Source organism: Thunnus albacares, chromosome 20 (assembly GCF_914725855.1).
Source record: "Thunnus albacares chromosome 20, fThuAlb1.1, whole genome shotgun sequence".
Lineage (NCBI taxonomy): Eukaryota > Metazoa > Chordata > Actinopteri > Scombriformes > Scombridae > Thunnus > Thunnus albacares.
In genome coordinates this window covers 18143068-18158145 of record NC_058125.1, presented here as the reverse complement: position 1 = coordinate 18158145, position 15078 = coordinate 18143068, and the positions used below count along the sequence as shown (strand labels likewise).

The following is a 15078-nucleotide window of genomic DNA, read 5'->3' as shown; positions in this document are numbered from 1 at the left end:
GTGCATTTAGTGAATCAGCATCTATCTACCTACCTACCTATCTATCTATCTATCTATATATCTATCTATCTATCTATCTATCTATCTATCTATCTATCTGCCTTTATGCTTTGGCTGCATGCCACTTTACCTGTGTGCTGAAATGTGCCAATAGATAAATAAATTCACAGTCCCTAACAAGTCCTGCTCATATTATCTATGCCTTTTCGGCTCTCTTATGACACTTTTGTCCCCGACCTTCTCCATTCTTATGTTACTGTGTGCACCCTTCCATGTAAATCCTTTTACTTTAAGCCCATGTAATTCTCTGACCACTCCACGCTTAGAGTGGTGCGGCAATTGCAGGATATTGTCTGGGTGAGTTTGCTGCTCACAGCTAGGGCTTAGAGTATAATGCAAAGGCCCTTTGAGTTGTCTGGTCTGGATACTTGAAGAAATGGGGCAATTGCTGCAACTCCACCTCAGCCTTTTCTTAAGCCGCCTGATTGCATAAAGTGCTCTGTTTCTCAACCCCACCTCAGTCTCACTGGCTACAGCCTGTGATGGCCATGCAACCTTCAATCAGTTTAACCTTTCTGAGACAGTGAGGGCGATGCCCTCTTTAAAACTATTTTCTCTCTATAAACACAGGGGAAAACAGACTTTGAGAGAGATCCCAGAACAGAATGTGCCTTCCACACGACAGGGCAGTCAGTCCAAGGGTGTCCAAAGTGGTCTTTGCGAAGTAATCTCACCCAAGTCTTTACCCTTTACTGTATATCCCCTCAGATCTTTATTACTTTTGGGCTTTTCTGCCTCTCAGAGCAGTGAGAGCACCTGCTTTTGCTGCCTCGGCTGTTGAACCACTTCCACGAAGAAACATGGTATCTGTTCCTATTTGCTCTTCGTTGTGATGTTTCTAGGTGTCTGTAAATAGAGATTTTGTTGGAATATTGTGTGTGTGTGTGTGTGTATGTGTGTTTGTATGGGCACAGGCGCTTGCATGTGTGTGCCTGCGTGTGTGCACACATCTGTAAGATTCATTATTCCACAAGTGGAGTCCACAGATGGAAAATGTGATTCAGGATGATGATGCCTCTTTGACTCAGCAGGGAGAAGCCCGAACAGAAAGAGAGAGGGAGGAAAGTGATGGAGAAAAAAGAAAGAGGGAAAGAGAGAGAAAGGAAAGAGATGATGATCCCAATGGAAGTACATGTTTTTGTATTCCGTCCGCCTGCTCATCTTTAGCTCATGATCTGAGCTTCTGCAGACATTTAAAAAAAAAATCAGTCCTAAGAAACAAACACACACATCAAGTCTTTCATTTTCACCAGGGATTCATGGTGATGCCAGTTCTCTCACTCCTAAAATATTGGAAAACTCAGGCAGCCAATGGGTGTGTGTGTGTGTGTGTATGTGTGTGAGTCGGTGCATGTTTTCGTGTGTGTCTCAGTTTGGAGAGTGAAGAGTGTAAATGATGTGTCTGGGAAACCTGCATCCAAACGTCAACACACACACACACACAGACACGCACACACAAGTTCCTTCCATCCAGCTGGGTTTCTCGCTGGGAGATATGCAGCCCAGTTCATCGCCAGACAGACGGGTAATATATGGCCCCCGCTCCTGCCTCACTCACTCACACACACACGCACGCACGCACACACACACACACACCCACACACACACACACTCACACTCAAACAAATACATAACCACATTAGAACTTTCTACAGAACTAACAGAGCTGTCCACATGTTCTTCACTCAGATTTCTCTCTCACCGACTTCTTCCCTATTTTATTCGGATGCTTTAAAGACAAATTACTGAGGAAATTGTGCTGGTGATCCTCACACCGGATGCCAGGATGGGGAAGGAAACAAGGAGACGAGGAAATACTGTAAGGAAGAGGGAAAGGACACAGACATTCCATCACAGCCCCTGTGGAGCTGCAGCGGGGACAAGCTTACCAGCCATGATTTCTAATCGTGGAGTGAGGCAGAGCAGCGAGGAGTACGCAGGTATGCAAGGTTAATTCCCCCTTATCTTCTTCTTCTATCTCTTTGGCAGCAGTCCTGCTTGTAATGTGTGGTGGTGGTGTAGCATGGTTACTGTATTTCATGGCGACTACACATGTGATTTATGTGTGAACAGGAATGAGTCCGCTGAGAGGTTTTCCCTGGCTTATGATACTCCTCTATGCAGCAGCTGTGTGCACAGGTACCACAGATGTGCATTTGCTCATGCACACATGGACACACATAAGATAACTGCATTCAAATATACTGTATGTATGCATACAGTTTCTCCTTCTATTTCACTAAACACAGACTCAGTATAAGATCTGACACAGACCACACACACTTGTGCCTCCTCTGCAGGTGTGGGTGGTGCAGAGGTCGACAACAAGTCACCAGCAGTATGTCGTCATCCATGTGAGGAACTGGTGGAGTTGCTCACTGAGATCCACGGCTTGCGTATTGTTACCAGCAGCCTGCTTGAAGATCTGGAGAGAGTAGTAAGACACATACGTGCACATGTGTCATCTGCATGTTGGAATTTGTTTGTTGTGTTTAACTTTCTGATGCAACATTTAGATTGATATGGCACAAGCAAAAAATTGGATTTCAGATGAGAATTTAAGGAATTTACTTTTACGAGAAGTGTGCTCTTCTTTTCTTTAAAAGGAAGGAGTTTTAAACATTTAAAGATGGCCAGTAAAAGGTGTTAAGTGTAACATTTTAACATTGGTTAAATATTGTGAAATTCACAATCCACGCATTTTTGTTGTGGTCATAAACAAATGAACAATGAGAAAACTGTCCACCAGCCTCTGCAGCGCACTTTACATTGCACTTGATTGGGTTGAGTTTTGTGGGAAAGCTGTGTAACAAACCAGAAACAAAGTGACTCTTCTTCCAGTGCAAATGGAACAAGTGGCAACATCCTTTTTCTGGCAGGAAGATCTGTGGTTTGTGGTAAATATCCTCGTAATTTTGGAAAAAAAACAAGCTGAAAGAATACAATCAGTGTTAGAATTTTGGCTGCTATTCATCTCGCAACCATTCTAGCCTAGGTCTCTGAGTACTAATAGCAGGTAAATCTAAATAAAGTATGTATAAATAAATAAAATACAGTTTTCCTGGCAATTATTTTAATGTTTTGAAGTGCTACATATGTTTTTGTGTTTTCAGTCAAAAGAAAATGAAGAGATGCGCATATCTTTGGCTGAGCTTAGCAACAGCAGCAGCAGCAGCAGCAGCAGCCGCAGCCACAGCAGCGGCAGAGGCGGAGGCGGTGGTGGTGGCGGCAGTGACGATGGCCGTGGCCTTGGCGATGGCCGTGGCCGTGGAGGTGGCGATGGTCGTGGTGGTGGCAATGGCCGTGGCGATGGCCGCGGTGATGGCCGCAGCCGTGGCGATGGCCATGGCCGTGGCGATGGCCGTGGTGATGGCCGCGGCCATGGCGATGGCCGCGGCCGTGGCGATGGCCGTGGCCGTGGTGATGGCCGTGGCGATGGCCATGGCCGTGGCGATGGCCGTGGCCGTGGCAATGGCCGTAGCCGTGGCCATGGCGATGGCCATGGTCATGGCGATGGTGATGGTGATGGCGATGGTGATGTTGATGGCGATGGCTATGACTATGGCGATGGCGATGGCTATGGCGATGGCGATGGCGATGGCTATGGCGATGGTGATGGCTATGGCCATGGCCATGGCCGGGGCCGTGGCCGCGACCGGGGCCGTAGCAATGGTCATGGCCGTGGCGATGGTGATGGCGATGGTGATGGTGATGACTATGGTTATGGCTATGGCTATGGCTATGACGATGGCGGTGACGACAATGATCTTGACGGAGACGGGGAGATCTGGTGCGTGCAGGATGGACGAATGTACGAGCAGGGGGAGCATTGGGAGGTTGACAGCTGCACCTCCTGTACCTGCCAGGTCTGTGTTGAACAAAACTTTTTGCTTGCTTGTGTTTCCTGGGAAACCGCCATGCAAGTCTCTGACTGAATGGAATATCTATCACAGATAGATCTCAGCATCACCTGCATTATTTTAAGTTAGATAATAAATCCTCTCAAGTCCCCATGGTTGTGACTAAAGTCTGACTTGACTCCAAGTCTTGTGTTTTATTTATCTAAATTAATAAAATCTTTTGACTTGGACTTGACTGCTGTGAGATTTGACTTACATGATACTTGATACTCTAAAGACTTGACTGACTTGAGTATAGACTTTTATTGATAACAGAGACTTGAGAGCCTTAACATTTAAGTCTCAAGTTTTGACCTGGTAGTAAACCCCCAAAAGTCTCAAGTCCAAGTCCAAAATTCATGCTATATCTGTTTAATCCAAAAACAACAACAACAAAGAAAAAACAAATGTAAAATCATCAAGTTGTGGTTTTACAATTTCCTTGATTTGGCAGATTTCTTCCTGTTGACAGAGCCAGGCTAGCTGTTTTCCCCTGATTCCAATCCTGTGCTAAGCTAACGGCCTTCTGGCTGTAGCTTCGTATTAAATGGACAGACATGAGAGTGGTTTTGGCAAAAGAGCAAATAAGTATATTTTCCAGAATGTTGAACTGTAGCTTTAAAATGTGTTTACCAGTTGGGGAGATACCTAAGTTTCACTTGTATCCACTGTAGTTTTATTTATTTCCAGAGCTGCATTTGTTAGTCTACTTTTATTTTTTTGTGCTTTCTTCATCCTCCTCTCTGTGTCTGTTTCTCTTTATAAAATGTCATTAGTATTGTCAAGGATGGCTTGAGGGAGTAGATTTATTATGAGTCATGACAGCATACCATTCCTCTGGAAGGATCGGCATATAGTAAAACATCTGGCTCAAACTAACATGGTCTGACTAATACTATTGTTTCAAAATCTAAATGTGTGAACGCTGGTCACTCTTTCCTTCACCAGGATGGGAAAGTGGTGTGTCAGCAGGTATCGTGCCCTCCTGTATCCTGCATCAATCCGACTTTTATTGATGAGGAGTGCTGCCCTGTCTGTCTCAGTGAGTTATGATTTAGTGCTGACAAAGTGTGCTAATATGACAAAATTCAATAGACGCATATCAATGGTCAATGTTTGTGTATGTATTTAAAGATAACGGAGATGGTTGGTCCCAGTGGTCTGAGTGGACAGACTGTTCGGTCACCTGTGGGCGTGGAGGGCAGCAAAGGGGCCGATCCTGCAATAGCATCATGCCACCCTGCTCTGGCCCGTCAGTTCAAACCCGCAGCTGCATGTCAATGAAGTGTGAACGCAAGGGTAGGACGTCACTCTGCATGTCTGATCTGTGACATGTCTTGACTTAATTTGGATTTTTTTTTTTTTTTTATTGATTGAGCACAGCTGGTCCAAGGGAACGAATTGAATATTCCTCAAAGAGCAAAAATAGGGAACTGCATACACATGGATTTTAGAGATTGCTATCATAATTGAAACCATGTTGTTTTACTTCTTTAAATGTACACACAGTATGGAACTGTGGTGGTGGTCCATGTTGAATTCTACTCAGACTTTTCCAGGCTTCCATGCAAAAAAATGGAGCTTTTTACAATCTGTATGTTCTTGCTCCATGTCTAGCACGTGCTAACGGGAACTGGGGCCATTGGTCTCCTTGGTCTGCGTGTACAACCACATGTGGAGAGGGTAACATCACACGCGTCCGTCTGTGCAACAATCCTCCGCCACAGAAGGGGGGCAGAGCGTGCACAGGCGGCGCCAAGGAGAAACAATCTTGCAACAATACACTCTGCCCCAGTGAGTACACAAGCACAAATGTACATGCATGTTACACTGGTAGTACTTAACTGACTTACTGGTGAATGGTTTGTCTTTGTGTAGTTGCTGGAGGCTGGACAACGTGGTCCGAATGGTCACAGTGCTCACAGTCATGTGGGGGAGGCCTTTTAAGTCGCCAGCGGGAGTGCTCGAACCCTGCCCCTCAGCATGGCGGGAAGCCGTGTGCTGGAGATGCTATGGACTATGAAGCATGTAACAAACAGGAATGTCCCTTAGGTAAACCATAACCCAGTCCAAAAACCTTAAACTATAGGTATGTACATCCCAACTGTGTAAGCAGATATACTGGGAGTAGGCTAAGCCTCACATCCATGGATAAAAGGTAATCCTATTTTATTGGAAGAAACATATTTTCAGGATTAAAAAATAATACAGTGTTTATTCTGCCTTTTATTAAATTATAGAGGCTTAGGACAGAACAGACTAATTATTTAAATATACATTTCCTCAAACTGACCCAATTTTGGACAACTTGATTTGTGCAAAAGACTCATTAACCTTATATGCATGTTTGTATGTGTTTCCAGACATGTGTTTGATATCAAACCCATGCTTCCCTGGGGTGGAATGCACATCATATAGCGATGGATCATGGGAATGTGGAAGCTGTCCATTGGGTTTATATGGCAATGGCACTCACTGTGAGGATGAGAATGAGGTAATAAGGGCTGGTCCTGAATGATACATGATATCAGCCTTATAATGGCCTGATGTCACAGATGTGGGGCGTTGAGAACGACTGTTTGTTGATTCATGATAGTGGAAGTCAACCCAGGCCTTAAAAAGTCCAGACATAAAGATCAGCGTGCCAAACGTTCCCTCCTCTGGCCTAGTTTGACATGTACAGATGTGGCCGAAATTCTTGGTACTCTTACATTTTCTTAAAACAATGCACCATTCGCCCTGAACAGTGTTGAAATTAAAAGATATCTTGTTATCAATGCATGTCCATGTTTGGTTTGCAGTGGAACAAAACAAAAAAGTTGTGAAAATAACTGAATTCACGCTTATTTCACAAAGACATTCTAAAATAGCCTGGACAAAATTAGTGGTACCCTTTAAAAGTTGTAGGAAATAATTGCTTTGTCGTAATACTTTAAGCAGACTATTGTGTTTTAATTAGTATCACAGGTGTTTTCAATCTTATAATCACTCATGCAGCCAGTTTAAAAGGAGAAAATTACTCTCTCTTACTCTTTGTTGTTTTTTCTGCTGCTGCGTGCATCACATTGAACATGGAAAACAGAAGGAAAACTAGAGAGTGGTCTGAAGACATTAGAAAAACATAATAGCCAAGCGTGGTCAATGTCAAGGTTACAAGAGCATCTCCAAAGAGCTTGATGTTCCTGTGACCACTGTTGCCAATATTATTAAGAAGTTTAAGGCCAATGGAACTGTAGCCAGCATCTCTGGACGTGGTCGCAAGAGGAAAATTGGCCCGAGATTGAACAGAAGGATTGCTCGAATAGTCGAGAAAGAACCAAGAAAAACTTCAATACAGATCCAAGCTGATCTTCAAGTTCAAGGTACAATAGTTTCAAGTCACACTGTCCGTCACTGTCTGCATGAATATGGGCTCCGTGGTAGAAGACCCAAGAAGACCCCACTTCTACGAGGAAGACACAAAAAAGCTAGACTGGACTGTGCCATAATGCATATTGACAAGCCACAGTCCTTCTGGGAGAATGTGCTTTGGACAGATGAATCAAAATTAGGGTTTCACAGTTTTCACAGCAACCCTGTGTTTACAGAAGAAAAAATGAAGCCTTCAAAGAAAAGAACACCATGCCCACCGTGAAACATGGAGGAGGCTCAGTGATGTTTTGGGGTTGCTTTGCTGCCTCAGGCACTGGGTGCCTTGAATCTTAGCAGGGCACAATGAAATCAGAAGACTATCAAGGCATTTTGGAGCGAAACATACATCCCAGTGTCAGAAAGCTGTATCTTAGTCATGGATCATGGGTCTTCCAGCAGGATAATGACCCCAAACATACACCAAAAAGCACGCAAGAGTCGATGAGAAGAAAACATTGGACCGTCCTGAAGTGACCTGCTGTGAGTTCTGATCTGAATCCCATTGAACATCTGTGGAAACAGCTGAAACTTGCAGTTGGGAGTCAGCGCCCATCAAACCTGAGAGAACTGGAGCAGTTTGCTCAAGAAGAGTGGGCTGAACTGCCAGTGGAGAAGTGTAGAAACTTTATTCAGAGTTACAGACAGTGCTATACTGCAATTATTGCCTCCAAACGCTGTGCTACAAAAATATTAAGTTAAGGGTTCCAAGATTTTTGACCATGCCGTTTTCATTTTTTTATTGTATTAAATATGTTAAGTTGTAAATCAAAAGTTTCAGTTATATTCAATGTGACATAAAGAATGATGTATACCATATACTTCTCAGTTTCAACCTAATACAGAGAAAATTTAGTTTTTTAAAAAAAAAGGTGGAAGGGTCCCAATATTTTCAGCCACATATGTATCTTGATCATCTTGTATGTGATTATGTCAGACGGGCTGACAAAGTGATCTTCTTTTAAGACAAAAATATTGTGTAGTCTGGCAAAGAGTTTCTCCTTTACACAACAGCTGTAACACCTTTTTACGATATGCTGAACATGGTTAATCCCTCTATCTCTGCAGTGTGAAGTGGAGGGTGTGTGTGTTACAGAGTGTGTGAACACAGACCCTGGGTTCTACTGTCTGCCCTGTCCTCCTCGCTATAAAGGTACCCAGCCATTCGGCCTTGGACTGGAGGAAGCCCAAAAAATCAAGCAGGCATGTATTCACATTTTCCTTTGTATGAACTACTTTCAATTGCTTTGAACTACAATTAAGAACCACTTTTGGATTCTCAAAGAGCTGCTCTGGTTGTAGGTGTGTGAGCCACACAATCCTTGCAAAGACAAAACACACACCTGCCACAAGTATGCTGAGTGTGTTTACCTGGGCCTGCAATCTGAAGTCTTGTACAAGTGTTTATGTGCTGTCGGGTTTGTGGGCGATGGCTTCGTGTGTGGTGAAGACGCTGATCTGGATGGCTGGCCCAACTACAAACTGACCTGCAAAAAGAATGCAACCTATCACTGTCAAAAGGTTAAAAAACAAAATATAACAAAAATAAATCATCTGAAACACTGAAGTGTTTATTGCTAAGACCTGTTCTGGTTGGATGTTATTCCACTAAACTGTTGTGACTGGCTGCAGGATAATTGCCCCATGCTGCCAAACTCTGGACAGGAAGACCTGGACAAGGACGGACAGGGAGATGCCTGTGATCCTGATGACGACAATGATGACATCCTAGATGAGAGGGTGAGACTGCGGCTCAGACATTGAGTAACTTTGAGGGTAACATGATTGAAAACAGCTGAATATTCATATCCCCTCTGTGTATGTGTGCACTAATATACATTTGTTTGGCATAGGACAACTGCCCACTGGTGTACAACCCTAGGCAGTTTGACTCTGACAGGGACGGGGTCGGGGACCGCTGTGACAACTGTCCGTTTGATAGCAACCCACTGCAGACGGACACTGATGACAATGGAGAGGGAGACGCCTGCAGCATTGACATTGATGGAGATGGTGAGAGCTACTCATTAAATGTCTATGTTTTTTATGGCCCTAAACTGTGGAACACCCTCCCCTTGGTACTTTTAAAAAAGAAATTAAAGACCTATCTTTTTTAATTTGGCTTTTAAATTTATGTTTAATCAAAAAAAAAAAAAAAATTTACTTATTGTTATTCTTTATTTTTTATTTTAGTTTTTGGTCTAGCTTTATTTTTGATCTTGTCTTGTAAAACACTTTGGGCTGCATCTTTGTATGAAAGGTGCTATACAAATAAAGTATTATTATTATTATTATTTTCACAGAATGCCATAATTATGCAATGACAGATAGTTCAACTAAAATTATCACCTTTAGATATTCGTGGGGTTCCAAAAATATGTTTTATATTTGTATCTATCACAGCTGAAACTATGAGATATACTTACCTAAACACAGTCTTGATTTATATAGGTTGCCATGTCTTGTTTTTATGTGTAATAAAAGTGTAAAAGCAACACACAATGCAATTTATCTGTTGTCTATCTGAGTGTGTGTGTGTCCTTCTTTCTCCAGAGGTTCTGAATGACCGTGACAACTGTCCCTTAATCTACAACACTGACCAGAGAGACACAGACATGGATGGCGTTGGAGACCAGTGTGACAACTGCCCCCTTCTAAACAACCCAATGCAGGTATAGAAAAACACATACAACTTCATATTGTGTGCACATAAATATTGCCAGCGTGTAATCGTGTGTGTGTGTTTACAGCTCGACTCTGACAGTGACCTGGTGGGAGACATGTGCGACGACAATGACGACATCGACGAGGACGGCCACCAAAACTCTCTAGACAACTGTCCCTACATCCCCAATAGCAACCAGGCTGACCATGACAATGATGGGAAGGGAGACGAGTGTGACCATGACGACGACAACGATGGTATCCCTGACGACAGGGACAACTGCAGACTGGTTCCCAACAGGGACCAGCTGGACTCAAATGGTCAGTGTGAGAGTTTCTCTCAATTTTAGCTGAGAATATCTCTGATATAAAAAATATGCAAGGAGAAGTATTTTGTACAATTTATGATAAATGGATTTTGCAGTCATGCAGGAAAATCTTGTCACTATCAGTCCAGTATACTCCCACTGGTCTAGGTCATGTCATTGTTGGATATGCAACATAAACCGTTTATGGCTCTCGGTAGAGTGATCAATCATGAATGATTGTTTAATCTATCCACCATCAGGACAGGACTTTCTCACTACATTTGCACATTATCAGGTCGTTTATTTCATTCTTGGCAAAAAAATTCCAGGATGTCACAATGTTACATTCTGTCTCTCACAGGTGATGGCAGTGGAGACTCATGCTTTGAAGACTTTGACAATGACAGTATTCCAGATGCGTTGGATCCCTGTCCACTGAACCAGGACATCGGGTCTACAGACTTCAGGAAGTTTCAGGTAGTTTTGTTGGACCCTAAAGGCACCACACAGTCTGACCCTCTCTGGGTGATCCGCAGCCAGGGCACTGAGCTACTGCAGACGGCCAACTCGGATCCTGGCATCGCTTTAGGTGAGAAAAACCACAAAAAATCGAATCCCATTCAAAGTATAATGAAAATCGTCAGGAAAAAAAGAGAAAGGAAAAAAAGAAAAACAAATGTTTCCTTCGCTTAAACAGGATATGACAAGTTCAGTGCAGTAGACTTCAGTGTGACGTTTTATGTGAACACCGACCGAGATGACGACTACGCAGGCATTGTGTTCGCTTACCAGTCCAGTCGACGCTTCTATGTTGTCATGTGGAAACAGGTGAGGCATGAATGCTGGAAGTTTATGATAACACCTACTGGTTTCACCAATGGAAGGAAAACATCGTCCTAAATTGCCTTTTAAACTTATAGTTCTGGGCTCAAATCGAAGGTTTTAATATTTGATATATTTTCAAAAATCTCCTTGACCATATTAATTTATACCAGAGTTCTCACTGGCAAAACATGAAAAAGTACATGAAAAAGTACATAAAAAAAAGAAAAGACTTTACAACCATGTCTTCTTTTGTACAGCGACAGTCCTCTTCAGCCATCTACCGATGTATACATAAATCCAAACTCTCTGACTCTCTTTTATCCTTCATATCCTTTCATTCGATGACAACAGGTATCACAGGGCTACTGGGAAAAGAGGCCGTCCAAAGCATTTGCCACAGCTGGAGTCTCCATTAAATTGGTCAATTCCACCACAGGACCAGGGGAGTATTTACGCAACGCTCTGTGGCACACCGGAAACACCAGACACCAGGCACGAATCAGTGACTTAATATGTTTTGTCCGTTATTACACACTACATCTCTCATTCACACAGATAAATCTTCCAAACAACCTTCAACAGACCATCCGTTGTTACATTGCCTGTGTAAAAATCAGACACAAATACAGTATTCTTGTCTGCCCTGAATTCTGTGTTTTTCTATCCGTCTCAGGTCAGAACACTGTGGCATGACCCCAATAAAATTGGCTGGAAGGACTTCACAGCTTACCGCATCCACCTCATCCACAGACCCAAAACTGGGTTCATCAGGTATGAAGTCTGAGATAGTTACAAACACGAGAACTGATAACCAGTATGAAGTTCAGAGTATCGTCACTTGGCTGGTTTTCCTCTTAACGGCCTGGATTCATATTTTCATGTTGAGCTGTTAAAAACCACAAATGGATGAGGATCATGTAAATCACCCGACTTCTAAAGTTACAAAAACAAAGATTTGTGGACTTCCGTAGTGTAAGAACACTACTCCCTAATAGAAATAACTCAACATTAGCAGCAACCTTTCACTTTTAAATTACAGTTAAACATTTGATATTAATGGCTTGGCTTTTAGAATATCATATCAGTGTTTTGGCCCATTTACTACATTACACTACTCTATTGGTATAAAAATATTCCACTAATTTTTAAGCAGCCACTGCTTCCCCCTTCATGTCTGTACAGTATGGAAATCAACTTTCAAAGACTTCAGATTTGTTTGAGACTGGTGAACATCAGCTAAACATCAACTGAAAATATGTTACCTTGAAATAAGTAAAAGCAGACATAATGCTCTCCGGAGACCACCAATTTACCATAGTGTCTGCATGTTGATTTTCAAATGATATTTTATGAAATGAATGGAGACAAATTTCTGGATGAAAGGTAAAAAAAAAAAAAAGAAAATTCAAAACTCTAAAACACAAAAGAACAATAGCAACATTTTTAAGTAAATGTGATTTGTACAAAATTCTTTAAGACATAGAAAAAACACTGGTATGTTCCATTGAATCACACATTCAGGGCTCAGTTGTTCACTCTCTGTGCTACAGTTCATGAAGGCTTTAGTGGAGAAATAGTATGTGCTAAATAACTTCTTAAATCTGTGAAAATCACATTCAATGCCACCACTGAAGGAGATTTTTCACCCTCAGATGTTCTTACGCTCCAGTATATATCATAAATCACTGAGAGTTATTTTGTGATAACAGTTTAATTCACTTTTTCGTTGTACCCAGTTCTCCTCAACCTGTCACATCTACTTCTACTTAGTTGTACTTTTCACTAATGGACTTTCAAACTCCCCCAGGCAACGAGAACTTTGTGCTCTGTGTTGTTTATGTGCAGACTGAGAGAACATCACTGCCTTAGTAAGGTTTTCATGCTGAGAAAAGGTGAGGGAAAAGAAAGCTGTGTGAAGCCCAGTTGTTCAAATTACAAAGGTACTCTTAAAGAAGGCTATCTTTGAAAATGTCAGCGACGGCTGCATTGCATTCTGGGTGCTGAATGATTGTAGGATGACTGTGTGCTTATTGAATGTCGGTTTGCACTTGCTCTTTGATAGTGAAGGACAGACGCATTATATTTTGGATAGTTGCTACAAAACTCCATTGTAGCAGCCTTGAATGTATCTCATATGACGTCATGTCCTCAGTGTTATCCACAGCAATAAAGAGTAAAATATGGAATAGAAAGGAAAATAAGCTACTAAACAACAAACTTGACCCAGACGTGTAGGGTACATTGCCATTAGTAGAGGAAGATGTATTCAGATCCCTTACATAAAGACTAGAATCAATATATTTTATAACAACATATCAATTGACAATGTGTAATGCAAGGAGTGTTGATGAACCTACAGAGTTTTAAAGCAAGTTTCAGCTCATAGCTGTCAAGCCCACAACTTTACTGTTTTGATTCCCTCTCACCGCTCTCATTGTGCCATTTTCAAAACCAAACGGACACAGTTAGCAACTAGCTTGTGGACATGGTGAAGTATTTAGCAGATAAAGAGCCAAATATTTCCCTCAGGAGTTGACAAAGATCCAAAACAGAGCTAAAAGAAATTCAATATTGGATTTACATTCACCAGGTGGACAGAAACACGACTCCAAATGAATAATAATGTTGCTCCGTAACTGCTGGATGTGTAAATAAGCAACTGTTTGCTAACAAGTGTATATAGTATTCAATATATCAACTTAAAAGTGGAGTGTGTAGAATTAAGTGGCGTCTAGTGGATGTGTAGGTTCGCCTACACGCCCTAGATGCTACTAAAACCTACACACTGCACCTTTAAAAGGTGATGATATTTCATTGTTGTGTGTGTTATGTAGAAACAAGTTACAGATACTTGTTTCTGCTGCCCCCAAGGTACCCACATTATAGCTGCGTCTATGGTAAAACACACAATTGATGCTGCTGTGTATGAAGACGTTAGCGGTGTTGTATTTCCACTGCAGGGTGGTGGTGTATGAGGGCAGGGAACTTTTGTCCGACTCGGGGGCTGTGTACGACCATACCCTGGCTGGAGGCAGACTGGGGCTGTTTGTCTTCTCTCAGGAACACGTCCTTTTCTCAGATCTCAAATATGAGTGCAGAGGTAAGACATCCTGTCAACACTTTTTGCTCTGATTAGTGATTGCTGTGCGCTTGTCCTGCAATGTTTGTAAATCAGTTCCTCTTGTAACCATATCTGTGACCTCTTTTTTTTTTTCTTTTTTTGTTCTCAGATAACTGAATTATTTTTGCTGGGATGTTCAGGAAACTCTACAACAAGCCGTCAGAGATCAACATTGCTTTCAGAAAATACATCAGAGAGAGAGAGAGAAAGAGAGATGAAGCTGGCCTTTAAACTGCCAAGACTATCAATTAGTGACCATCATCTATCTATCAGCTTTTTATGCAACAGTATTGATTTCAGGCTGCTTTCATTTGCTGTACACTACTGACAGCATCTCTAATGACAGTAACTTCTTGTTCCTTTTCATTTGCTTCTCACTATGGTTGTAAATAATTATTTATTGCCAGATACCAGAAATGGAAGGGAGAGATGAATTGATGATGGCGTAAGTAGAGCACTGTGCAGATGTCTGGTAACTTATCAATAAAATACTTTTTTTTTTTCAATGTTTTTTTTTCCTTTTCTGATGACGCCAGCTCATTAGCCTACACATGCGGTTGTGGAAACATGGTCTCTAGCACCCTCTAGTGGTGAAAGTAATACTTACAAATACTGAGTGGGAGGGATGAAACTGGGCTGACAGGTTAATTGAGGTTGACAAAGCAAATAAGAATTTGATTGATTGTTCTTAAACAGTGACACTAGATGAATTATGAAATATCTGACATGTGTTCATATATATGAAAATACTCATATTTGATTAATGATTTGGGTCTCATAGCCTATTTTCTTT

At 41.9% G+C, this 15078-nt stretch overlaps 2 protein-coding genes across 3 annotated transcripts in view; one reads left to right on the top strand and one right to left on the bottom strand.

Moving 5' to 3' along the window:
- Positions 1-5885, bottom strand: part of LOC122971425 (proteasome activator complex subunit 4B-like) — a 45934-nt gene extending 40049 nt beyond the window's left edge. The window contains exon 1 of one of the 2 annotated variants that reach the window (XM_044338065.1): positions 5813-5885. The gene's annotated coding sequence lies outside the window, so the exon portion shown is untranslated. Of the gene's footprint in view, positions 1-2334; positions 2397-5812 lie in introns of those variants that run through there. The other variant, XM_044338066.1, reaches the window with a different exon arrangement.
- Positions 1507-15074, top strand: LOC122971429 (thrombospondin-2-like). The gene is made up of 23 exons (XM_044338074.1): positions 1507-1585; positions 1750-2000; positions 2134-2199; positions 2361-2497; positions 3174-3231; positions 3799-3926; positions 4908-5001; positions 5094-5258; positions 5577-5753; positions 5838-6011; positions 6323-6453; positions 8436-8570; positions 8670-8888; positions 9000-9107; positions 9221-9380; positions 9921-10039; positions 10118-10352; positions 10701-10928; positions 11037-11167; positions 11516-11656; positions 11838-11935; positions 14125-14264; positions 14395-15074. Exons 2-23 carry the CDS (start codon positions 1847-1849, stop codon positions 14400-14402), a joined length of 3006 nt encoding a protein of 1001 aa, XP_044194009.1. The 5' UTR covers positions 1507-1585; positions 1750-1846; the 3' UTR covers positions 14403-15074.
- The last annotated feature ends 4 nt before the right edge of the window (positions 15075-15078 follow it).